General features: G+C 44.7%; 1 protein-coding gene across 1 annotated transcript in view; it reads right to left on the reverse strand.

The window, feature by feature from the left end:
• PDHX (pyruvate dehydrogenase complex component X) overlaps positions 1-25,413 on the reverse strand; it is a 1,431,343-nt gene that overhangs the window by 736,941 nt on the left and 668,989 nt on the right. The window contains exon 3 of the mRNA XM_069623364.1: positions 3,367-3,467. Coding sequence (XP_069479465.1) covers positions 3,367-3,467 — 101 coding nt within the window. The remainder of the gene's footprint in view (positions 1-3,366; positions 3,468-25,413) is intronic.

Consider the following 25,413-nt stretch of genomic DNA (forward strand, 5'->3'; position numbering starts at 1 on the left):
TTCTGAGTAACCAAGTTATGTTAAGTTGATTTATACCACACACCGCTACCATTTGCATGGTCTTAGGGGCTCACGTGGCTCTGTAAGAAAGTGGGTTGGATAGGTCAGTGAGGGAAGAGGGATAGGATAGAGGCTGTGCACGTATGTTGCTACCTGTACAATCAGGAGAAACTGGCATCTGTGCATGCTGGATTACTGAGTGTGTTTGGATTGTGCACAATGGGATTGTGTCTGGTGGGGCAACGTCCAGTGTCTGGGTTGTTTGTTTTCAGGATTTTGTTCTTATGGCAGATGTGTGAGGGTTGTGTTTTGTGTGTGGTAAGGCTTGCCTGTTAGTTCATGTGAGGTATGAGCGGGTATGTTGACGAGGAGCAAGAAGCAGGGGTGGTTAGTACAATGTGGTTGTTTATTGTTGGTTACAGGATCCGCACTGTCCCTTGTCTTGGGACTGCAGTGATATTGAGTGATGTGCACGTTGTTGAGCTAATCTCAGTGAGTTCATAGCCAGGTTTTCAGTCGTTTCCTGAAGGTAAGGTGATCCTCTCTGTCATTCCTATCTCCTTTGAGATTGCATTACATAGATTTGCTATTAGACAGGAGAATGTGGTTCCTCCAAATTTCCTTTTTATGGAGTGTTTAGTTTCGATTTGGAGGTTGTTACTTGATTTTAGGTTTCTTCCAGGTTGCTAGCAGTTGATTTAGGTTTGGAGGAATGTATCTACTTGTGTGAGTAGTGATTTATGAGCGATACAGAGGGCTTTGAAGTTAACGTGTATTTTTACTGAGAGCCAGTGTAGGACTGGTGTGATGTGGACTCTTGCGTTTAATCTTGGGAATATCCTTGCTGCAGTATTTTGGATGCGCTGGAGTTTTTTGGTGAGCAGTTCTGGCATTCCAAGCTAGAGACTATTCACGTAGTCTATTCATGATAATACTAAGGAGATGACTGCAAGGATTCTGTGTGGGAAGGAGAGATCGGGGAGGATCCCTCTAATTAATCGCAGGTGGTAGAAGCATTTCTTTGCTATTGCGTGGACTTGTGGTTCTAGTGAGAGTCTGTTTAAGAGTATTCCCGTTTTTTTTTTTTTATCACAGCAGATGTTTTCACTAGGGTTCCATGCCTGGTGGCCAGTTCCATTGTGTGTTTGTTGCGTTATGCTCTGGTGGAGGGGGGGGGGGGGGTTCATAATTTCTGTTTTGGTCAGGTTTTTAGTTTGAGATAGTTGATGGTCATTCAGATGTGTATGTCAGTGAGGCATTTTTTCAGGGTGTTTGGGTCTTGGGTTGAAGTTATTTTTAAGATGCGTTGGGTATCATCTGCTTAGTTGTAAGCGGTCAGTCTGTGGGTTCCAATGAGTTTCATCAAGGGGGAATGTATATGTTGAAGAGGAGTGGGGAGAGGCTAGAACCTTGTGGCATGCCAGAGGAAATGATGATGGTGGTGTTAGAAGTAAATGGTGGTAGGTAAATTCTTTCAGTTCGGCTAGTGAGGAAAGATTTTAGCCATTGTAGAGCAGAGACTTTTATGCCGCATTCCTCTAGTCTCCGGATTAGTGTTATGGGTCCGATTGTGTTGAAGGCAGCTGATATGTCCAGTAGTAGGATAGCAGGTGTTGTCTGCATTCGTTTTTTAGGTCATTCCATATGGACATAAGTACTGATTCCGTTCCTCTCATGGGTCTGAAGCAGACTTGCGAGTGGTCTAGTGTTCCGTTGGTTTCTACGTGGTTCAGTAGGATTTAGTAGATCTGGTTCTCCAATAATTTCGCCTGGTAGGGTAGTTTTGATACAGGTCTGCAGTTGGTGGGGTCTTCCGCACTAACCGTTTCTTTTTTTTGGAGGGGCTTGATGTGTGGTGATTTGAAGGTTTTAGGTACCAGTCGTGTGTTTAGGGAAAGGTTCATCAGTAGTCAAAATTAAAATGCTGGGGTTCTGTGGTTGAGGATTTCTTTGAAGATGCCTGGTGGGCATAGGTCACTGGGGGATCCGGCTAGGTTGGTGTCTTAGTGTGGTGAAATCTTCTTCATCTATGGGTTCCAATCGGACGAGTGTCGCTGACGTTGGTGGTATGTTGAATATTGGTGGTTGAGTATTCGTGTCTTGCGTCAATGGTTTCTTAAATTGTTTCTATTTTTGTTCTTCGGTGGTTAGTGATGTTGTCACATAGGGACCTTGCTGGTCTTTGTTGCAAGATGTTGGGTTTTGATTTTTTGGATGATTTTGAATAGTTATTTTTGTGAATTTATTGCTGATTGGATTCTTGTGGCATAGTCTTTTTTTTTTGCTTTAAGGACTGCTAAATTGTACAATCTGAGGAGCGGTCAGTTTTTAATTTTGTCCGATTGGTTTCTCCATAGTTTTTCAAGTTTGCGGTTTGTTTTTCTGAGTTCCCCAAGTTCTTCAGTGAACCATCTTGCTTCCCTTTTGTTCGTGGTGGCTTAGAAGGGTTTTGATGTTGCTAATTGGTCTAGAGCCTCTGTGATCCAGTCGATGTTCTTTTTTTGCTTTTTTCGCTGAGTCATGGGTCATTTTTTTTTTTTTTAGCTGGGGGAGGTTTGGTTTGGGTGATAACATCAGTTCTGCAAGGGATTCCAGATCAAGCCTCTTCCTATTTCTTTTGTTGCGTTTCCAGGCAATATACAGATTGGGAGTTTGACTGTGAATGGGATCAGGCGGTGATCACTCCATATGATCGGTACCGGTGGGGCGGTGGTCCAGAGTCAGTCTTTGCAGAGAATTGGGTCCAAGGTGTGCCCAACACCGTGGGTGGGTCTATACACTATTTGCTTGAAGCGGAGTGTTTCCAGAAAGGCTCTGAGATTGCTGTGAGTTTGCTGTGGTTTTGTTTTCTCTTTCGAACCTTGTACTACAAGGTAATCCTGCAGCAAAGGCTCTTTGTCCTGTGTGGCCCGAGACCAATCCCTGCACTTACATCCTTGGAACATACAGTCATATTTGGTATGCTTGTATTACTTACTGGTGATCTTCATTACTCTGTCCTGCTCTTCCCAATTACAATACCTTCTCTTAAGGTACCCATCTCTACAAAAGATTCAGCTCCCTCTGTCAGCTACTCCAAAATAAGCCTTGCTCCTAATATCAACACATATGTAATATTAACAGATAAAATTCAAAACATGAATGTCAGTTTATTTGATCCCCTTAGGTATTAATGACTAATTTTGTGGCATCTTTTTCTGTGATACAAATAAGGGGGCCCCATACATCTTTTGCCGCCCAGGGCCCCGCAAAGCCTAGGGCTGGCCCTGTGTACAAATTAATTTATGGTAGATGTGGTTTTCCCAAGTGCTATGGGGAGACTGGCCACGACATGAAGACAAGAAGAGAAAAACCACAAACGCATACCATGATTTTGGCCAGTATGCCGTCATCACTGGATTCCATGGTAACCACAGCTTTGTCTGTTTCAATCTCACACAGGGCATCACCGGCATTCACAACTTCACCTAAGGGACGAGAAATGCATGTCTTCAATAAAGGGCGTCCTTACAAAAGAAAAAACATTAGAAGAAATGTAAAAACTGCCCAATGACATCTACTGCTCTGGAAGTTTTGGTGGACATGTTATAATTGATGATGGAGACCTAAGATCATTATTCTGGTACAATTAATTTTGCACAGAGTCACGTTCATAACGAATTCAATGTGCAAAACTAAGATCATTTCCTGCAAACATGTACACACTGAACACCTGTGGAATATAATGGTTAATTGATACAAGACACATGAACACTTAAAACGTGGTATAAAACTTTGCCTGTCGAGAAAGAACGTGTGGTAGCATTTCTTTAGCAAAGTAGTGGGCTTGACAATCCCTAATGGGGTAGGCAGAGGATGCCTGCACGATGATTGCCAGTGGGCACTGGACCTCCAGGAGAGGAGCCAGCATCGCTGTTGGCAAAATAATGAGTCGGATGTGTTGTGCCTAGTAGCTGGGCCAGCCCAAAGCAGGGTAGTTCTAGAACAACTTCAATGTGAAGATGGAGGTAGCCATCACCCCAGCTTCACATTGGAATGCTCACATCATAGGAATGCTGAAAAACTGCTTCAGTGAATGTACATGCTGGAGCATGCAAGATGCTTAACTGTACAAAGTATGGGGCGCAAGTGAAGTGCACAAGGAATACCCCTGTTGTACGCAGATGTGTCAAGTGGGCAATGATGCGTGTTACATGCAAGCCTGGGTATGTATGCACCCAAGAATAAGTTATGTTTTAGTGCCCACAGACAAGCCTTTTTACGGTCTATAAAATATGGTACGTCCCACCATAAGAACGCACCCATCGGAAATCAATAGTGTGACGTATATGTGTACCACGGGTTAAAGGTCAGACAATAGATTGATTGGAAAGAGTACAAATACAAATTTCAAACCTTTAAACAGTGTGCAACTTTGAAAGGTATGAAAAACGAGTGCAAATTGTAACCCCATAAAAAATCCACTGTCACTAAATTACATCAAAACTTGTGGGGTAGTAATGATTTTTATGCAAGCATTTATTTTGTGGGGTGCCATACGAAAAAAGTGATGAAATGACACCTGTGTGTGTAAAACACTTTCATTTTGAAACTATAACGCATAATAGAAAGCATTTTTTTCGTGCTGATCCGCATTCAAAAGTAATTTAAAGTGTAAAGTATTCCATAAACAGTTATTCTTACTGTAATAACATTACATGTTTCAGTGTTCATTACATACCTTTAAGTGTAAAGTAATTATTTCCTAGAAAAAAAAGTAACAAGACACCATTTTGTAAATTACGCTTTTAATTACCTATAGTTTTCCATCCAGATAATGGCTGGCCTTGGTGTGTCCCAGCAGGGTGACACTAGTTTGATTCCGGAGGTTATTTGTTAAAAACTGCGGTCTCCGCTCTGGGGCCAACGGTAAATGGAGCAGCCCACAAGCTGTTTTTTATGTAGAAAATCCTGCTTTTCTCCGAGAGCTGGAGGGGATTCCCCCTAAATGGACGGCTATACCCTTATTTATTTTATTTGTTTATTGCGTTTAAATTGTAAACAATTTTTTAGCAATATATCTCAGTTATGACCAGAAAAAAGAAACAAGGAGAAGAAAAAGAACAAAACAAATTAAATCAGGTCGAATCAAATCAAATCAGCTTGCTGTACCAGTTTCGAAAGATAGTCGAGAAATTGAACCAGAGCTATTCCATGCCCGAGTTTTGAACCATCAATCACCAATGGCCACCAGGCGAGAGGATCGGATGCTATAATGGTCCGAAAAGAGATGTCTGAAATAGGTGGTACGAAGGTCTCTCAGCCCAGGACATCTTGTAACAATGTGCATCAATGTTTCGGTCTCATCAGTATTTCTGCAAAACCCGCATTTATTGCCTTTCGACAAGCCATGTATTGCCTGGATCTCGTGCGTGGAGTACAAGTTCAGCCGGGCTCGAAGAAATGTGTCCCTTACTTGCTTATCTGGAAATTGTCTCAGGTAAGGGCACACGCTGTTCAATTTCCAACCATCCAAAGGCAGATGCGTCACAAGTTGGCACTTGGAAACCACTTGCAAAGTTTGAATCCAGTCAGTTTTGCTTTCACTCCATTTGGGTTAGTCAAAAGTTGTTCAAGTCGACTGCCAATGACATTCATACAACTGGTCATGGACCAGTCCTGCAAGATTGGGTTCCAATATTGTTTTGTTTCGTTATAGATCAGATCTAGAATTGAGGATCTTGATGAGGAGAAGCATTTGCCAAATAAAGCCAGTCTGTTCCAGGTAACTGAACATCTCAGTGAAGGGAGACCCAGTTCTCGACAGAGAATGGCAATCGGGATAGATTTTGGATCCCTGAGAACTTGCTTCTAAAAGATCCCCTCAAGGCGAGTCCAGAAAGGGTCTCAATGGACAACATGGAGTCAGCACCATAAGTTACCATAGGAATGACCTATGCTTTGTAAAATCGGATGACAGGTAGGATAGAAAAGCGCCCGAATTTCTTGTTTATTACACACACCTGGCAGGTTAATGTCTTCATTTTTCCCACCGAGTGGGCTAACAACAGGGATTCTGATTTTAAGTTGCTTAGCCAGACCCCCAGGTATTTAAAGGAGTCCACGTTCTCGATCTTCTCTCCACCGATTTGCCAGGAAAACCGGTTTTTAACTTTAATGGACGTACCAAAACTCATGGTTTTGGTCTTGCCTTTGTTAATCTCGAGCCCATTCTGAGTGATGTAATTATGGAGGGCGTCGAGTTGCCTCTGTAGGCCCACCAGAGTCTGATCGATGAGCACTAAGTCATCAGTGTAGAGCAATCGCGAGAGGTGGACACCGCCCATCTTTGGGGGGAATTATCTTATAGTATGAAAGGCGTCTGGCATGTCCTCCAGGTAAAATTTAGAGAGGGCTGGTGCCATCGGGCACCCCTGTTTTACCCCTCTCAGAATCTTGATTTCTTTAGACAGGAGACCTGCCTGATTTAGTCTGACTATCGAGGTGATATCGGAGTGCATGTTCTTGATGAGTTCCAGGATGGCTAACGGGCAGTTCTTTTCCATTTTTGACCAAAGCAGGCCTCTCCCTACCGGGTCGAATGCCTGCACAAGGTCCACGAATACCATGTAGATTTTTTTTGTTTTTGTCTGCGGGCAGTCGCTTTCAGTACCTGCAGCAAAAAGATGTTGACGTCCGTGCCCAGGCCTTTCACAAAGCCACACGGGAAGCGATCCTAGCTGTCGATGGTCCGGCACCAGACGCGGAAATGGTCCAGGAGAATCATACCAAACAATTTACCAATGGCGTTGAGGAGGGTGACAGGGCGATAGTTCTTTGGATCCTTCCGATCCCCTTTTTTGTGGATCGGAACCACTATCCCCCTCCTCCACAAACTTGGTATTTGATGACTTGCAGCAATCTGACCAAACAAGAACACTATAAAAGCATCACAGTCTTCCGGGTGCTCCTGAAGCATAACGTTCGTAAGGCCGTCGGGGCCCGGTGCACGAGAGATTTTAAAGTTCATGATGTGGACCATGATTTCATTGATGTTGAGGTTTGTTTCCCATGAACCCCAGTTATTAAGGAGCGGCCCCTCAGCCCCTCTGTCCATGGTTGGAGTGTAGAGCCTGGCATAATGGCTTGTCCATGATTCCTCATCAATAGGATTGGACTGATCTGCCTTTGAGGCGGTTTCGTTGCATTTGATGAGCAACCAAAAAGCACATGGATCTCTACCCGCCAAAGTTCGCAGCATTACCGCTGCATCTTTCGGGTATCTTAGATGCTTGGATGAGCAAAGTCAGTTTTTATAGTCGAGCTGAGCTAACCTTGCGTCGCTAAGTGCTTTGGTTGAGTTGGTTTTTTGGCGATCCGCTGCAATTTTCAGACCCATCTTCTTTTCACCACCAAGAGTGGGTCAAACGCATGACGACCAGACTTTGCAACAGAACCGTTAGATGTAGTGTTGAAGCTAAATTCTTCCAACAACGGAGAGTATTCAACCGTATATGTAGTTTTAGAGAACGTGGAAGAAAGAGCTCTAACCCTTGCCGAAGACATACTTAAGTGGAGACCCTTATTACAAGAGTCAACCACAATTGGCGTGTAGTCTCGAATGGAGAGACCAGGAGTTCGCCATTCTAGGAGAAGGAGATTGCGGTCGCTCTGAGGGGTGGTAACCATCTGGAAACTGTACCAAAGGAAGAAAGTTTGCAGACACATAGATGTGATCTAGAATGGAGGTAGAACCCCTGCCTTGCCAAGTCGTCTTAGCAGGGGCGTCCCCCGTAGTGTTGCCGTTGATGAGGTGCATGGCTCTCGAGTTCATAAGAATGTTTCACTTATCGCGTCTAGTGTATTTCGGGTCATCTGGGTTCCAGAGGTGGACTTGTTTCGTTTGCACAAGGTCGGGAATATTGAGATCACCACAAATAATGAGGTATGTAGACTCGTGGTTTGTTTAGAAGTCATCCAGTCTGGAAGAAATTAAAGCAATAAATGACTCATCCGAAATCATCACGGGATTCCAATAAACATTGATAATCAAGATATTGGAACAGGTGGCACTACCTGACAATGATGGGTTAGGTTTCCATGCAATCGTGTTCTCTTGTATAAGAAAGCTTGATGACACTGATTTCAGGAGTTTCAAAGTGCTGCCCAATTTCACTGCAGTAAGTAAACCTGCCGATGGATGCCCAAAATCACCTTTCACAGCCGGAACGATAGACAGGTCGAAGCCATCCAACATTGGCGACTTCCTCAACCATGTTTCCTGAAGGTTAATTAGATCAAACACGGCCAGATTTAAATTACTAGGATGTGAAAGATGTAAGAACCCCCTGGTATTCCAGGATATAAGTTTCAGCCTCTGAATATTGGCTATTGAAGAAAGGTCTCCTCTTTCATGTCTAATAGGGCTATAGCCTTATAAGGCCCGCCCTAGGCCTCCATGCCCAGTTATTGCTCCCGCTTGAGAAAACAAGTATTGGCAATGCCAACAGTTTGGCAAATAACCAGATGCGTACAAGCTTTGATTCGTCTCCAACATACGGTACTCACACAATCCGAAGAGATGCAACAAAATGCACCAAAACTGAAGCACCCACAACTTCAAGTACTCAATTCTGGGCTATGCATGGCTGCAAGATAAGCTAGCAACCAAAAGAGCGTTTGCCGTTGCACCTGCAAGAACAAAATATGTTTCAGCTCTGCGCTACTAAAAAGAAAATGTTACCATACGTAGTTATATATAACCATACAAAGCTTACATTTATATGTAACCAAATAACTGACTCCATGCAAAGAGGAGATGCAGTTAAAGGTATTTGGAAACATGTGCTTTTAAAGGCAGCCTATGGCTGTTGGAATTCATGTCGATTCCAGCACGCTGTTTTAGGGAGGCACATCTTACTCTGTGACTGCCATGTTTGCAAGACACATTGCAGCTGCTGGTGTGTCAGTAGACAGGGCCCAGCACAGTAGGTATGTAATATAATTTGGCATTTGTATAGCACCATTTCCCCATTGGTATGGTCTCAAAGTGCTGTAGGATGAGCGCCCTGGGGGGACCGTAGTCCGTGCTATGAGAGGTTCGTTAGAATGCGTGTGTGCATTTTAGCCAATCCGAAGGTAGGTGGCTGCGCGGAGATCTGCAGGAGGAGGCCAATGCCTCGCTCCTTGGGTTGGTAGAGTGCAACAGGCACCAGACAGACTTTGGGCCTTACGTAGGGGCACAGCCTGCCAGCAAGGAGGCAGGGACAAAAGCTGAGTTCCACCAATGCAGCCACAGCACAGAGAGCTGCAGGAGGAGGCTGATGTCTCAGAAACTGCAATGTGTACAGAACACAGGTGCCAGCTTCTCCTCATACTCCCACAAAGGAATCACATCACTCCAGCGTTAAGGATGCTACATTGGATCCCAGTCATAAAATAAATCACCTTCAAGACTATGTGCATAACACAGAGAAATCCATGGCCTCGGAGCAGAAGTCATACAAAAGAAACTCACCATCTACCGGCCGACTAGAACACTCAGATCTAGCGATCCGTCTGGAACCTAAACCATAAATGAGAAAAAACCTTGGTGGATCAGCATTCTCCTGCTTAGCCGTAAAACCTTCGAACTCTCTCCCCAGATCAATTCAAACCAAAAAGGACCACCTAAAATCCAGAAAACTTCTAAAAACCTGGCTCTTCAACTCTGAACGGGACGAAAACAAATGGACAACCTTGTATAGATCACGCCACTGAGAAGGACTGGGGAGTACGCCGGAACGGAGTGGAGTACAGGGAAGAAGAAAGCAGTCTGAATCGGAAGGAGACCTCTGGGTACCCGTCTCTAATAAAGGGTCAACGGAAAACAGGGGAGATAGATGGTCTGATTTAATTAGACCACTGATAGAGCGCCTTAGATAAAAAGGGGATAGAGGCACGCCCTGATCTCAGAACAGATTGACCACAGGGAACACATCCCAACCTCGAGGAGCCCTTGGGGGTGGTGATTGTGAAACACTGGTGTACTAGATGGGAAGATATAGCCCATTGAGGACCCACTCTCCTGCACACAACTTAGGAGGGTTAAGTGCAGCATACCAGAATATAAGACAGGGGGAAAAAATACGAGCCACATCCAATCAAAACAGACTGCATAGGATAGGGTACCACCACTAACCAACCCTACTAAAATAAAAACTCATCCTTCTGCATATACCTCTCAAACTCTGGACTAATCAAAACCATACCTCTTACAGCACAATTAACGGCACGTACTTCACTACACCACAACTAAACAAGCCACAGTAGCCTTGCACAACAGCACTTGATGGCTACCAATCGCAAAACACACCCATGCTCAGTGAACGGTGTCAACCAAATTGTAGCTGCGAACAGCATGTCACAGCTCTCTTGCTCTTTACTCCCACTCAGTCCTGCTAACTTATCCCCTACCCCTTTACCCTTGCTTTATAGATCTGCAGAATTACAAGGAACCAAGCAAGTGGTGACAGTGCGCGGTATAAGAACCTTTAACATAACATAGGCATTGCTTGGGGCCATTAGCTAAAACAACAAAAAAAAAAAAAAAGAAAAAAGAAACACACAAAAGAGATGATGGCTGGAGCTGGAGGGTTTAGAATTACTCATTATCCTCTGATATTGCTCTGGGCAGCCCTCCAGACCATTGTTCTTCGCCTGCCAAGCCAATAAAAAAAGGGGAAAGACCATATGCAAATCAGGCTTGGTCCCACCCCAGGGGCAATCCAGCCGAATGACTTGGTTGCATCCCTTCTGCATGAGACCTTCTGCACAGCCAGCTAATGGTGGCCCATTGGGTGGACAGTTGCAGAGAAGGTGCAGGTGGCATAGAAGCAGCCTGGCTATGCCAGGTGTAGTCCAAAATAGCAGGCAAACCACAGGTTGCAAACCCCCCGCCATACTCACAACACACCTTATGTTATAGTACAGAATAACATATATATCCGTCACTCTAAGTAAGCTGTGTTCAATCGTTGTTTCTGCAAAACCTCAGCATTGCAAGTGCCTAGGTGAGGAGTCTGCAACTTTTGGCTCTCTTGCTCATCGGCTGTCACCAACAAAACTGGTTTAATGGAGTCATATTGTAGCTAAAAAACCTTTAGGGACATGTTGCCGCCCCATGGCCAAAACATAACATCCACCATTTAGAATTGTGACATGAATATGTGGGAGGAGGTGGGGGTGCGAGTTTCCAAATCATGGTCGAAGCAGCACAAGCAAACTGCATCTTGCACCAAGTTATTTGTGCCTAGCTCCATGGAGTGCTGCAGGTGTGCCCAGGGTGCATGACATGGCCATTACCTTTATACCCGCAACATATCTACCCAGATTCATAATCCTCATAGTGCACATCCCTTGGCTTCGATACATATGGCATATGTCTGGCTTTTAAACTGCCATCTTATGAGGAAGCTTCCACAACGTTGCCAATGAATGCTGGTGTACGATGGCCAGATCGGGGACTCCTTTCTTTAAACTGCAGAGTACAGTCCATTCTCAGGAGACAGAAGTGCTGTTCCACGATCAATTGCAATTGCATCTACCAAGTTGCCGCAAATATGGCCTCGAGTAAAAAACGTCCCATAAACGCTGCATAGTCGCTGGCATTTCCAAACCTGGCAGGATGGTATCTGGTCTTTCCATCGAAATCCATACCATCGAACAAATTTCATTGAATTGCCTTTCCATCGAAAAGCATATTCATTGAATAATTTTCGATGGTTAATTTCGATGGATAGGGATGGGGTTAGGGTTGGGGCTAGGGGTTAGGGCTGGGGGGGACCCCTCCAATATAAAAAAAAGAAAAACGTTACAAGGAGCTGGCCAGTGCCACACTTTCAGCACTGGACAGCTCCATGCAACGTTTTAATGTAGAAAATAAAAGCATCGAAATACTATCTTTTACATTTAAAAGTACATATTAATTAAATGGAAAAGTTTTGATGGATATGTACTTTTAATGTAAAATATAGAATTTCAATGCTTTTATTTTCGATGCATTGGGTTTTCGATGAAAGGACTATAAATCTGGCAGGATGGCAAGAGGCACCTCCTTGGAACATCAAATGCTAGGAATCCAAGTGTGAAGGTCAACTCCAGCCTGAGAACCTCAAACACTTTGTATGGTCATAATTCCGAGCCAGCCATGAACTGACAAGACAAGGACTGGTTTATGGCATCAGGTAGACTATTTAAAGGAATAGTGCGCTCAAAACTATTATTGTCCCGAGTGTTTGGGCATGTGGTTTTAAGCAAACTGTGATCGATCGTAAAAACATTTCCTATGCACCTTAGCTTAGTTTTCCTCACTTTTACACATGCAAAATCAGGCAGCGGGGCCCAGCCATCTTGTGCTAATCCTATCCGTTGCTGCATCGCCCTAAGGTGAACTGCCCTTGCAGCACTAAATCATATCCCCCTCCCCTGAGGCTGACATCACTAGACGGGTACGGCCCATTTCACAATGCGAATGCACATCTCGTGTCAAAGTTCTCTGTGCGCCAGCTAATGATGTGTCTCCATGGAAATGGCAGGACGCCTCTTTCCTCAATCAGTATAAACGGACTGCTTCTCAACAGACAACATCAGAGGTGCATTTTCAATAGTTTCACTGTCTTTTTTTGTGCACCCTGTGACCCGTTTCTGCTCTGTTCAGCTATCTTCGTTGCTCGTAGCCCATGCAAACAGATACTAGTACTTGCATTACTTACTATTTTAATTTTGTCGTATAATGGCAACAATACAGTACGAGCCAGAGTATTCCGAGGCGGGATTAGTTGAAGGAGAAAGATGCAGAAATTATGGGGCATCGGACAACAGTTGAGAGGACGAATCACTGCATCATGAGCCTGAGCCTAGGCGCATGGAAGACGTTTCCACCTGGTGTACCTGCAATCGGTGCAAGGTCATGCCAACGGAGGACGAGAACTGCTGCTGCACAGAAAACTCTGGATGCTTGTCCTACACATCGGAAGAAGAGACACCGCCAGTATGCGTTACCGAGTTGCAGGACTTCAGGGCAGCCTACCTCAGAAGGTCAATACATCTCTCGCGATTTGGGGAAATCATAGTGGTCATCTTATGTGTCTTTCACGTACAACCAAGAAACAATATTTCTCTGTGCCCCAAACGTTATGGATTGCATGGGTGTTCACTTTTGTAATGTGTCTACACTTTAAAGCACAAGTTGATTGATCCATGAAGTAACATTTGTACTGGCAACTATGCCATAGGATACACGATTGCATTTTCAACTAAGGTTTGTACACTTATGTTCATTTAAATAGAGTTCGTATGTTTCTCTTCCACAGGAGGTACAGGCTGGTGGCCAATCGTGCGTTTACATGGTGACTTCATGGGAGGCTTGGATACCACGTTCGACGAGTAATACCCACCTGTGTCGTTGGCACCATTCAAGCCGAAATTCCCCAGTGACAGCGGTCAGCACAGGGGATTTTCCCACACTGTGCTGCAACCCGAAGTTTACAATTTGTAGTACATTTGTGCCATCAACATCAGCAACAAAATAAAATACAAATCAACTTTAATGAATGGTTGTTTCAATTTTTCAGTGAATCAAGGACACACTCACTTGGCTTGGCAGGGTGGGGCGGGGTGGGAACGGGCAAGGTGCCAAACACCATGTACACTTCAAAGGTATCTTACGCGCAGGGGCCATTGTTCACCTGGCCTCCCCAGACCCAGTGTCTCCTGGCTCCCTTGATTCAGACCGCGCCCCTGCAATCCACAGTGTGGCTCCATTCAGCAGTGTTTTCTGCATGCCTCTTGCCCTCCCCATCCCCCATCAGATATCAATGGCAGTTCGCAGCTGTGGCCATGCCATCCCAAGGGGGCTGTCAGGATGGGAACGGCCAAGCTGCCAAACACCACGTACACTTCAATGGTACCTTTCGCACAGGGGCCATTATTCACATGGCCTAGCCAGACTTAGTGTCTCCAGGCAGGCTCCCCTGAAGCAGACCACGCCAGAAACATGTCACTCACTCATATACACCCCCACTTTTCTAATTCTTTATAAACCCCTTGATATTTATCCTGAGAACATTTCTGAGCACTAAGTCAACTCGTGATCGTGCTACCTGTTTCTCCTGCTACTAACTACCCTGCTTGCTGAATCTAATTTTTTGTTAGTCAAGGTAAGGGCAGGTCACCTAATCATTTCTTTCTGATCTCAAAATGTCTATCTATTTTGAACTAATGTACCCAGTAGTGTAATGTTCATTCATCTCATTGACTTTACCACTGCCTACTGCTTAAAGTGTTCTAATCTCAATATATAGCACATTTCATCAGTGTAAATTGTGATAAAATTGCATCTTTCTCAGACCATGTCTATAAGCAATTTTCCTTTTGATGCATGAAAGTACATTCAACGGACGTGTAACATGTTACGGTTTCCGTCGCATCAATCAATTCTGTATGGAAGTTATCACAGTGTATATTCGACTATGCTACACAGGTTTTGCTTCTTTGACCAAAACAAACATTGCATAGAAAACTTAGATATAATTCCATCAATGTCAAGCATTCAGTAGAATTTTTTTTGTAATTATGTCTACTTTTTTATACAGATTTTTCAGGAATGCCTGCTTGTATGGTATTCGGTTGCCTTTCTAAGAGCCATGTCAAAAGTAAGAGCACAATAATGCATACATTCCCGAGGACTATTGATTTAATAAAGAGAATGGGTTCCATATTATGGATTTCCGGTGGACGAGCTTGAAAGTAGAGCCCAGGATGGGTTGGGAGACTTGAGGGCCAATGGATTCCGCATCTGAAGCCTGCACTTTACCCCGGATATGTACGACCAATCGCAGTACACAAAAAAGCATTGAACGTCTCGTAAATGGCTTCCAAATGCAATTCCAACTCTATCTATGCACACGCTGACTCAGGTGAGTCCCGAATGATGAATTGGCTGTAGGTGGTGGTAACTACATGAACGGATTGGTGCTTTCGGTGTAAATGTATCTTACTAAAGTTTGCATATTTACCAGATTGTATTACTGTTTAACTATACCACATTTTACTATACATCTGTCCCTGGTTTATGTAGCATCATAGAAAGTAATTATGACCCTAGAAAACAATGCCATATTGCCCTTCAAAAGAAGCATAATCTTTTCGTAATCGGTTGTTTGGCATGCAATTTTTTTAGGAGACCGTATTGACGGAAACACAGACCCTTGCAAGTGACGACACCACCAACACGTCTAGTATACTAATGGTGAGCCCTACAGACTTGCAGAAGTTCATATTATCGAGAGTTGGATCTTCCCACATATCTAATGTAAATCTAATTTTCCCTTTTACCACTTTGTGACAATGCACTGAAAATTAAGGAGCAAGATTCTGTATCCATTTCTTTTCCGGAGTCAACAACAACTTTGAGCGCCTATCAGGTAATTCTATTTCACTTTTCAATTACGAGAATGTATTATGCTTGGAATTTAAAATAATATGAAATTGTTTATGTATCCTGTCAGTTGGTTACACTGTGTCAATTGTGGGGTTCTCTTTATATGTACAATTGTCTGCATCCCATTGTCTCTGTTCCATTTCGCGGTTTACATCCATACTAAAACAAGTACTGTGTTACAGGGGGACGCTGGTACTACACCTACAATTACATCATCCTTTGGAGCTGGTCCAGAGTATGAGGTATGTGTACTGACAGTTACCTTGAATGAAAAGAAAGTAAATCCTACATAGGATACTATTAGACAGTGACATTCATATAAACGTGCAGTGTTTCAAACTTTTATCATTTCAGTTCTAATGTTACAATTTCTACCCTAATGCAGAATACATTGCTAAATATTTGAGGGCAACATTACAATCAGTATGCTTCGCACGGTGATCTCTGATAGAGTACACTTGACATCAATCAGGTGAAATTAAAAATGTATATTTTGACTAAATGACATACATGGTTTACGAGGGTATGTATGTAAGCGATGTGTGCGATGAAAGATTTTAACTTCAAATACGTTTCACTTTTGTTTTTTTGTAAATAAATATTCTATTCAAGGAATGTATACAAGGTCGGGAATTAGAAGAGGAGGCACATGGATCAGAGCTGGTGGACCGACTCTGGGTGCGGTTTTACAGAGAAGACCAATGCCACAACACCAAGAAGGGTGTTAAGTGGGAGAGTGGGGCATGATCAAGTGTTTTACACCGACTAGGGTGACAGTCGACAATGACATAAAATGTAATTGAATGGCAGACGTAGAAATAAGAATTACTAAATGACCAAGTGTCCAGCCAGTAGCTATGCAGAGAACACACAGACAAGTAATGTACTAGGACAAAGACACGGAAGCCATAGGTACAGAGGAGGGAAGCCCACGTAGCCAGAGAAGTGTGTCCCAGTGCCAGGAAGTCCCAGTAACATACCGAGAACCAGAAGGGACCCACGGGTTGACACAGAGGCTAAGGTGGCTTTTCATCAGCCCAATAAAAGTGAAGACGTTAATGGCCATAAGGAGAGATGGTCTGGGAACCTGAAAACAACCTGGGACTAAGAGTACATTTTCCTCATCACAGTGGAGAAACCAAATCCACTGAAGGGTCTGGGAGAAAGAGCATCAGAGGAAATATATCTCTGCGCAGTGGTAACGAGAAAACCACTGGCCACCAGAGAAGGATCTAGGACCCCAACAGTGAGAAATAACTGTGCCAAGCAATAAAATACCAAACGTTACTTCCACTGGTAACGTTCTTTCGACAGGATGTTCCTCCCACGTATTCCTCATCTCATATCTTTGTTTCCAGCTTTAGCTGCTTCAGAAAATAATTTCTCTCGCCAGACGATGCTGTATATATACCACGCGCAGCTCCCATTGGCTTCAGTTCTGTTTTTCGCCACTCATATGCAGAATTACTGGCCTTGATAAGTGTCTTTAAATTCTAAGACCTTAAAAGAGCGCTAGGTCTAAAGCTTGAAAATTCTACAGTGGGGTAGGTTGGGAGGGCGATGAGGAATACGTGGGAGGACCATCCAGTCGAAAGAACGTTACCAGGGGTAAGTAACTTGTTCTTCGAATGGATTATGTCCTCCCACGTATTCCTCTTCTTATGATAGACTCCCAAAGCAGTGTTAGGTTCTTTTGGAGGAGGGAGTAATAACAGAGTCATTGTTTGTCCAGAAAGGCGCATAGAACTGCCTTCCCAAATCTTCCTTCACTGTTAGAAGTATCTAAACAATAATGTGTTATTAAAGTGTAAAAGGTGGACCAGGTAGCCTCCTCGCAGATGTCCTTTATCAGTACTCCCTTCTGAAGGGCAGAGGAAGTTGCCATGCCCCTAGTGGAATGAGCCCTTAAACCTTCTGGGGGATCTTTCCCAGTTAGCCTGTAGCACTCTGAAATTGCCAGTATGATCCATCTGGATAGGGTCTGTTTGGTGACTGACAGACCTAGTTTGTGTCCTGTGTATCCAATGAAAAGCTGGTCGTGTTGTCGCAACTTTGCCATCCTTGAAATATAAAAGCTTAGAGCTCTGCTCGGATCGAGTCTATGGAATCTTTCCTCTTCCTTGCTAGGATGAGGTAGAGGATAGAAGGCCGGAAGCACAATATTCTGTGGTAATCCGACACAATCTTAGATAGAAAAGAGGGTTGTACCTTAAGGACAACCTTATCCTTGTAAAAAAATGGTAAACAGAGGTTTACAGGATAATGCCTGGAACTCAGTAAGCTTGCAGGCTGATGTTCTCACTACTAACAAAATGGTTTTGTAAGTTAGCAGCCTTAAAGGGCAGGAATGGAGTGGCTCGAAAAGGAGTGCATGTCAAAAACTTTAAAACCAGGTTAAGGTCCCAAGTTGGTATTTGAAACGGTGTGGGAGGAAACACCTTTAAGAAATTGAATTAAGGGTATTTTGAAATAGGATGCCTCTTCCGAGGTGCGCTTGAAAATGGAAGGTGCGGCTAGATAACCCTTGATTGGTCCAACCTCGAGACCCAGATCTGCCAAATGAAGTAGAATAGATAACACTATGTGTATCTCAACGAAAAGGGTCCACATCCTTCTCCCTACACCAGCTGCAGAACTTGTTCCAACGGCAGCGGGAATTTTGTTGCTGGCCTTCTGGCTGAATGCAAAATCTCCATTACATCATCCGGGTGGTCCCAATCCTTGTACCTCACCCTCTTAGAAACTATGCTTGAAGGCCGAGTGTCCTGACCTCTGGATGGAGGACCCGACCCTCCTCTCGCGAGAGAAGATCCTTTCTTTGTGGAAGATGTATTGGAGGGCAGATAGACATGTCCAGAAGGTCTGGGTAAAAAGTCCTCCTGGTCCAATACGGGGCAATTAGGATCATGGATGTCCCAAACTTTCTCAACCTCCTGATCACGCGAGGAATGAAGGGGACTGGAGGAAACCCGTACAGGAGTGGAAACTCCCAGTCCACTACCAACGTGTCCCATAGAGCTCCTCTTGGAGGAAATTCCCTGGAGCAAAACTGTTTGCACTTCCGGTTGACACTGGTCATGAACATATTCACTTGAGGGGCTCCCCAAAGGGCAAAGGTATCTTGAAGGACTACCTGAGCTAGTTCCCACTTGTGGGAGACTGTGCTCCATCTGCTCAGTGCATCCGGCGCTGTGTTCTCCTCTCCGGCTAGGTGAACTGCCGATAGAGAGACTCCTTCTTGAATTGCGCAGAAACAGAGCTGAATTGCTTCTTTGCACAGTGGTAGTGACCCTACGCCTCCTCTCATGTGGAGGTAGTACATGTCCACTGTGTTGTCCATCATTATCAGGAAATTCATTCCCTAGCTTTCAGCGCTAGTCTGATTGCCCTCAGCTCTAAAAGGTCGATATGTAGCGTGGACTCAGATGGAGACCAATGACCGCTAATTGTCAGATTGTTGGCGTGGGCTCCCCACCCAGTGAGTGAGGCCGTCACTACTTGGCCATGGTTACCAATAGGGTTCTCCTTTCAGAATGTTCTCCTTGCAAGCCAACCACAGAAGGTCCTGTGGAACTCTGCTCAGAATCTGAAGGAGGTCAGACATCCTGCCTAAGAACTCCGACCACTATTCTGAAAGCCCTTTGAAAGGATTACATTCTCAGGAGAGCTGCTGGCACCAGAACAATGCAGGATGCTATGGGGCCGAGCAACCACAAAAAGTCAAAGGCCGAAAGACGCTGGGCACTCTGAAACTTGGCGACATCTGCAAAATGTCTTTGGTGGCAAGGCTTTTCCCAAGGATGCATCCAGGAATGCGCCTTGAGTCTCTGAGTTGGTATCATGTGAGATTTCTTGTAAATGAGGGAGAATCCCAGTCTGTGGAGGGAGTGACAGGATATGTTCTTGGGCCTGTTTGGGTGAACATGCCCCTGATCCGCCAAGCGTCCAGGTAGGGGTATACATGAATATTCCCTCTCCTAAGACTTGCTGCCACCACTGCCATTAACGTGGTGAAAACCCTCAGGCAGACAGCAGCCCAAATGGCAGAACTCAAAATTTCTAATGAGAACCACCAATGGCGAACCTCAGATACTTCCTGTGCTTGTGATGGAATGGCACATGAAAGTAAGCATCCTGAAGGTCCAACAATACCATACAATCCTGGCGCTGGAGGGACTGAATGATCTGAAAAAGTGTGACCATGTTGAACTTGTCCTTCTTGAGGAGCTTGTTCAAGTATCTCAAGTCCAAGATAGGTCTCAGTCCTCCGTCCTTCTTGGGGGATTAGGAAATAGGGAGAATACCATCCTCCGTTACTCTCCATCAGAGGCACTGGTTCTATAGCACCTTTCTCTAGCAAGGTCAACATTTCCTGCAACAGGAATGGATCTGGATCATTTAGCTAATGGTTTCCAGGGGATGATCCCCAAGGTCTTTGAATAAAGGGGAGGCAGTAACCCTGGGCTACTGTTTCCAGTGCCAATGCATCCAAAGTAATACCTTGCCATTCTTTCAGATGCTGTGATAGTCTGCCTCCCACTTGAGCTTCGCGAGTCAAGACCTCAGGGTGGTGTTGAGGCGGTTGAAGAAGCGGCTGATGGTAAAGACGCTGCTGCTTGGGCGGGTTTTGCATATCTCCCTCGTGCACCACGAGGGAATCTGCTCTGTTCTCTTTGACCAGTCTGTCCTCAGGCTCTTCCAACTGAGGAGTAGTAGCGAAAGGACCTACCCCTCCAAGATGATCCGCTGGGGTGAAAAGGCTGTGGCTGCCTCACTGTGGCACTTAAGCACTTGGCTGCCGCCTTTGAGGTCTGCAGCTTTTCAAGGCTTTCATCAGCCTTATTAGGAGCTGTCAAAAGGCATGTTAAGGAGCCTGGATTGTACATCCGGTGCAAATCCTGACTTCCTCAACCATACAAATCTGCATATGACAGTTCTTGCCGCAATGGCCCTGCTGACACTGTCAGCAGTGTCCAAACCTGATTGCAGAGACTCACACATGGCCTCCTTGCCTTCCCTTATGAGGTTCATGAAGCAGTCTCTTTTCTCACCTTCAGGGATGTGATCAGCCACCATCGCTATGCAGTCCCACAGGGTGAATGTAAACTTTACAAGGGCACATGTTGAATTAGCAGGCTTTAAAGCCATGCTGCTTGCAGAAGAGACTTTCTTTACCCAAGAATCAATGCATTTGTCATGCCTATCAGGCGCAATGGTTGGGTACGCAGCTTGCTTGGAGGCAGACGTAGCTGCTTGTACTACTAGGCTTTCGGGAGTTAGATTTATTGATAGCTAGCCAGGGTCGCTACTGGATGGCCTGTATTTTTTTGTTAGATTTATGTTTACTGCGGGGCTGGACTCTGGAGCCTCCCAGTTTGCTCCAACCCTTTATTGCAGTGCCACGTTGAATGGTAATATAGTGTCATTTTGAGGACCTTTGTCCAATATGTCAGTCAGGGCGTCTTGTTCAAAAGCAGGAGCTGGTCTACTCCACCCCAGGAATTCCACTACCCTGGACATTAAGCTTCTGTAAGATGTGATCAGCTGGGTCTGGTTTCCCAAAATCTAGTTCTGGGGAGGGGTCTACCACACTAGCTGGTTGTAGGGTGTTATGCAGTTCCCTAACCATGGTCTCTTCAGAAATGAAACATTCAGGTATGTTATTTTTTTGAATACTTGGAGTATCCAATTGGAGACCACGTGGAGGGGTATCATCTGAGGTTTCATAGCCCTTGTATAATGAAAGTTAAGGATCTCAAGAGATCCTTCTTAGGTAAAGGTTTTAAAACCTTTCCCTGGCTTTTTGAGGTAAAGGCGTAGAAAAATGTACAATGAGCGTTGAGGTTTCATGTATCGCGTCAATGGTGTCGACATCAGTGGCGTTAATGTCAACGGCTTGACTTTGGGCTTGTGCTTCGAGGGACTTGACCCTTGACTTGAAGGCTTTGTCGACAATTTCTCGTCTTGTCGAGTACTCAAACATTCTCGAATAGTCTTAGGCTTATGACCCTGGCTTGAGGGCAAGCAGGGTATTGCCTTGGCCTCATGCCTGTCAACGACCATAGCATGGCCACTTTTATGCTTTGACGTGGATGAGGCCTGATCCTCTCAGAGTTTGCACATCTTATTCCTAAAGTGTTCCCACTCCTCTTTGGAGGAAGATTTGCTCCTTCCTGAGGAAGAAGGTGATCTGTGCCTTCCGTTTGATTTTTTTGATGACGACAAGAAGTGTCTGCTCCTCGAGTGGGACCATTTTTTTTTATCAGTTTTTGTGAGGAGAGAAATCTCTCAGCTCGCGGGATGACCCAAATTTAGATGAGTGTACAGGGATTTGGGGACAATCCTACCCATCGACAGTTTCGCTTTGCACTCTTTCAAGGCCTTACTGTCATCGACAGTCGTGGGTTACATGCTCAACGCCCAGTCACCAGATCGATATCTTATGCGGGTCCGTGATGGACATTTATGCGCCGCCTTTTAGGGACTTTTTGAAGTCTGTCTTCAGAGTATTCGGAGCTGAAGACAACGCCATTTTTGATGCTTTTTCGGCACATAGTAAAAGAACAATTATAATTATACCTGTATCAACGAATACAAGGATAAGGGAGGTATTCTCTTAGTCCTGGGCTGAGAGTTGTACTGGAAGCACCAGGGGAAGGGAGTCATTCCCCCCCCTGGTTTTATTGGAAACTGCATACATCTACACCGGGAGAAGGGAGCCATTCTCCTGGATGTGAAATTGCAAAAAGCCTGGGTGAGGCCCAAGAGCCAGGGGAAGGGAGTCATATCCCCTAGCATATAACATTCTTTGGACACTGTTCAAGAAGCAGGAGAAGCCATTCTCCTGAAGAAGAAATGTAATGTTAGTTAATTTGACAGACCTTCAGCTAGAGCCTTTAGTATTAGTTTTTGACGATCGGGATAGTGAGGACCTTTTCTACACAAGAAATAAAAGTTTAGAACCAAAACCATGCCTCCTTTGTGACAGCGACCTTCTTCGACCCCCTTACACCTTCCATGCAATAGAGGTGGGTCGCTAAACTGTGGGGGTAGGAATATTAACATTCACCACTGGTAGCGTCAGTCAGCTTAATGCCAAATAAGTACAAAGTCACCTAAAAAGCCTGAAGGCACAGACCAATATTCGTAGCCCAAATGGCCTGCAAATGCAGTAAGTCCCCAGTCTAGAGGATGGTCCACAGAGGAGATTTACAGCAAGATTGATGTGGTTTTTGGTTGTATGTCATTGTCTGACTGGATGGTAGGACTGGTCTGGAGCAGGATGCTGGTCAGAGGGAGTGTGTGCTTGAGATCATCGCTGTTGCACCACTTGCTTGTTCCCTCCCTGGGGAAGTCCCTGTAAGGACTTGAGGTGCTGGTGGGGTGGAGAATGAGGTTTTCTCTTTGTTAACCCCTTCGGATGGATGGCACATTAATGAGTTGAGGATGCTCTTCCCAGGAGGGGGCGTGATCTCTGCAGACTATCCCCAGGCGCAGCTTGTCTTCATCATCACCACCTCCTCTTTGTAGATGCCTGGGTTTGTCTCTCCTGCTCATTGCTGGTGTTCTAATTGGTAAAGGGGAGCAGAGATGCACAGACATGGGGCATCCTACACACAGATATAGTCGCTGTAACTGATCTGTAAGAAATGCAGGCAACGCTGACTGGAATTGTGCAGAGCACATTGTACTGCTGCACGGTTGAGACATCTGGCAGTCATATGGCTTGGTTGAGCGATTACTGCAACATGACAGAAAAGTATTGGGGAAAAGTCTGTTTGTCTAGAATATATAGAAACATTTCACTCACCATTAGCATAAATACATGTTAAATAACTCCATTTCATCAATATGTGTTAAAGTACTCAAATACTTTAATCAACGCCACACAATATTTAAATACATGAGAAAGAATCATAATAATGTTGGGAAGAGAGAAAAAGTCAAGAAAGAAACACTTGTTGAGCTGATAAGAATGCTAAAATGTTCTATTGTTACTGCCCGATAGAATATCAAAGTTACTCACTCTAGTGACTACCTTACTCCTAGCCCACAGTACCCTTTCCTCCATAATTTTGGAACATTTTGTCCTGCGGGATGGGCCCGGAGCACTTTTTGAAGCATCAAAAAATATTCATTCTCCTTTTGTTTTTAAGCTAGGCCCCCTGCGGGGGGCTGTAGCTATGTGTTCCGGACCCCCGCCCAGCGCATCAGCCTTCAGTCCTTTTCTATCACCACAGGTCGAAGAACAATTTAACAAATAGAGGAAAAATTTTAGAGGGGTAGGTGGGTGGGCGTGCATATGGAGGAAAGGGGACTATGGACTAGGAGTAAGGTAGTCACTACCGTTAGTAACTTTGTTATACTCCTACATCCCGTCCCCTTTCCCCCATACTTTTGGGAGATTCTCAAGCATTGTCCTATGAAACGGGTGGATGGAAATAGTTTACAGAAAAAAGGTTTTTGAACACTGCCGGGCCAAACTGGGCAACTGCCCAGGAACCGAGATCAAAGCAATAGTACTTACAGAAAACCAAAAGTGAGGAACATGTAGCTGCTTCGGCAATGGTCTCCCACGGAACACATTTCTGAAAAGCGACAACCGCTGCTTTCCCTCGCACTAGATGTGCGTGGATGCCTTTTGGAGCTTGCAGGCCTTGTACCGTATAAGCTTTCGAGATACACGATGCAATCCAACGCGAGATCAAAACCTTGAGGCAGGGGTTCCTTTCAGATTCCCAAAAGGTATCAAAGAGTTCAGAAGAGCCTCTGAAGTCACTTGTTATCTGTAAGTAAACTGGGTTTGGAAAGACCACCGGCAAGGAAGCAAGGAAGGAAAGAAGCAAGCAAGCAAAGAAATTGGGAAGGAAGGAAGCAAGCAAGGAAGCAAAGAAATTGGGAAGGGAGGAAGCAAGCAAGGAAGTAAATAAATTGGGAACGAAGGAAGCAAGGAAGGAAGGAAGCAAATACATTGGGAAGGAATGAAGCAAGGAAGGAAGGAAGCAGGGAAGCAAGGAAGGAAGGAAGCAGGGAAGCAAGGAAGGAGAGCACCACCTTGTCCTTATGAAAAACCAAGAAAGGATGCTCAGTAGAGAGGGCTTACAGTTCACATTCTTGTGGCCGATGTAACAGCTACCAATAAGGCCACTTTCCAGGTGAGGAACGCAAATTCTACAGTGGCCATTGGCTCAAAAGGTTTGTGAAAGAGCGGTGAGGACCACACTGATGCCCCATTTAGGATGAGGTGGCTTGACCAGAGGAAAAAGAAGAAGCCCAACGAAATGTCTCTATGACCTGATTTGTCAGAGTGAAAGAACAAGTATCCGTGCTAAGGTAGGCCCCAATGGTAGACTAATAAGTTCTGTATGACAAAATGTTGATGCCCGTGGCCACTAGATGTAATATTAACGACAGGACACAATTAATATAAGCTAGACAAGGGTCAAAACTGCTTGACAAGTCACCAATGACAGAACCAAAGCCATTTGCTTTTGTACTGGGTTCTTGTTGAAGGTTTGCGCGTCACCTGAATTATACACATATTGTCTTCTGAGAGACTAAACTACGTTAAGGATTTGAACTCGGGAACCATGCTCCTAAAATGAATGATTGGGGGAGGGATACCACACATGTTGATTGTTTGGTGCAGAAGAGTAGGGATCTGCGCCAACCCGATCGGGTTGCATATGGACAGGTGCTGAAGTACTGAGAACCAGAACCTCCTGGCTGGCCACCAAGGAACTATGAGTAGCAAAGTGCAATTATTGGTACTCCCGAGTTTCCAGATCAATCAATGAAACATTGTCAGAAGAGGGAAGGCATACGCTAGGATGTTGTCCCACGGAATCTTGAGCGCATCCCCCAAGGAAGATGCAGAGTTTGTCCTTGAAGGGATAGCACAGAACCTTTTTGTAGGCCGACGTCACAAACAGATCCACCATAGGGAGTACCCA

Source organism: Ambystoma mexicanum, chromosome 11 (genome assembly GCF_040938575.1).
Source record: "Ambystoma mexicanum isolate Mex_15411 chromosome 11, UKY_AmexF1_1, whole genome shotgun sequence".
Taxonomy (NCBI): domain Eukaryota; kingdom Metazoa; phylum Chordata; class Amphibia; order Caudata; family Ambystomatidae; genus Ambystoma; species Ambystoma mexicanum.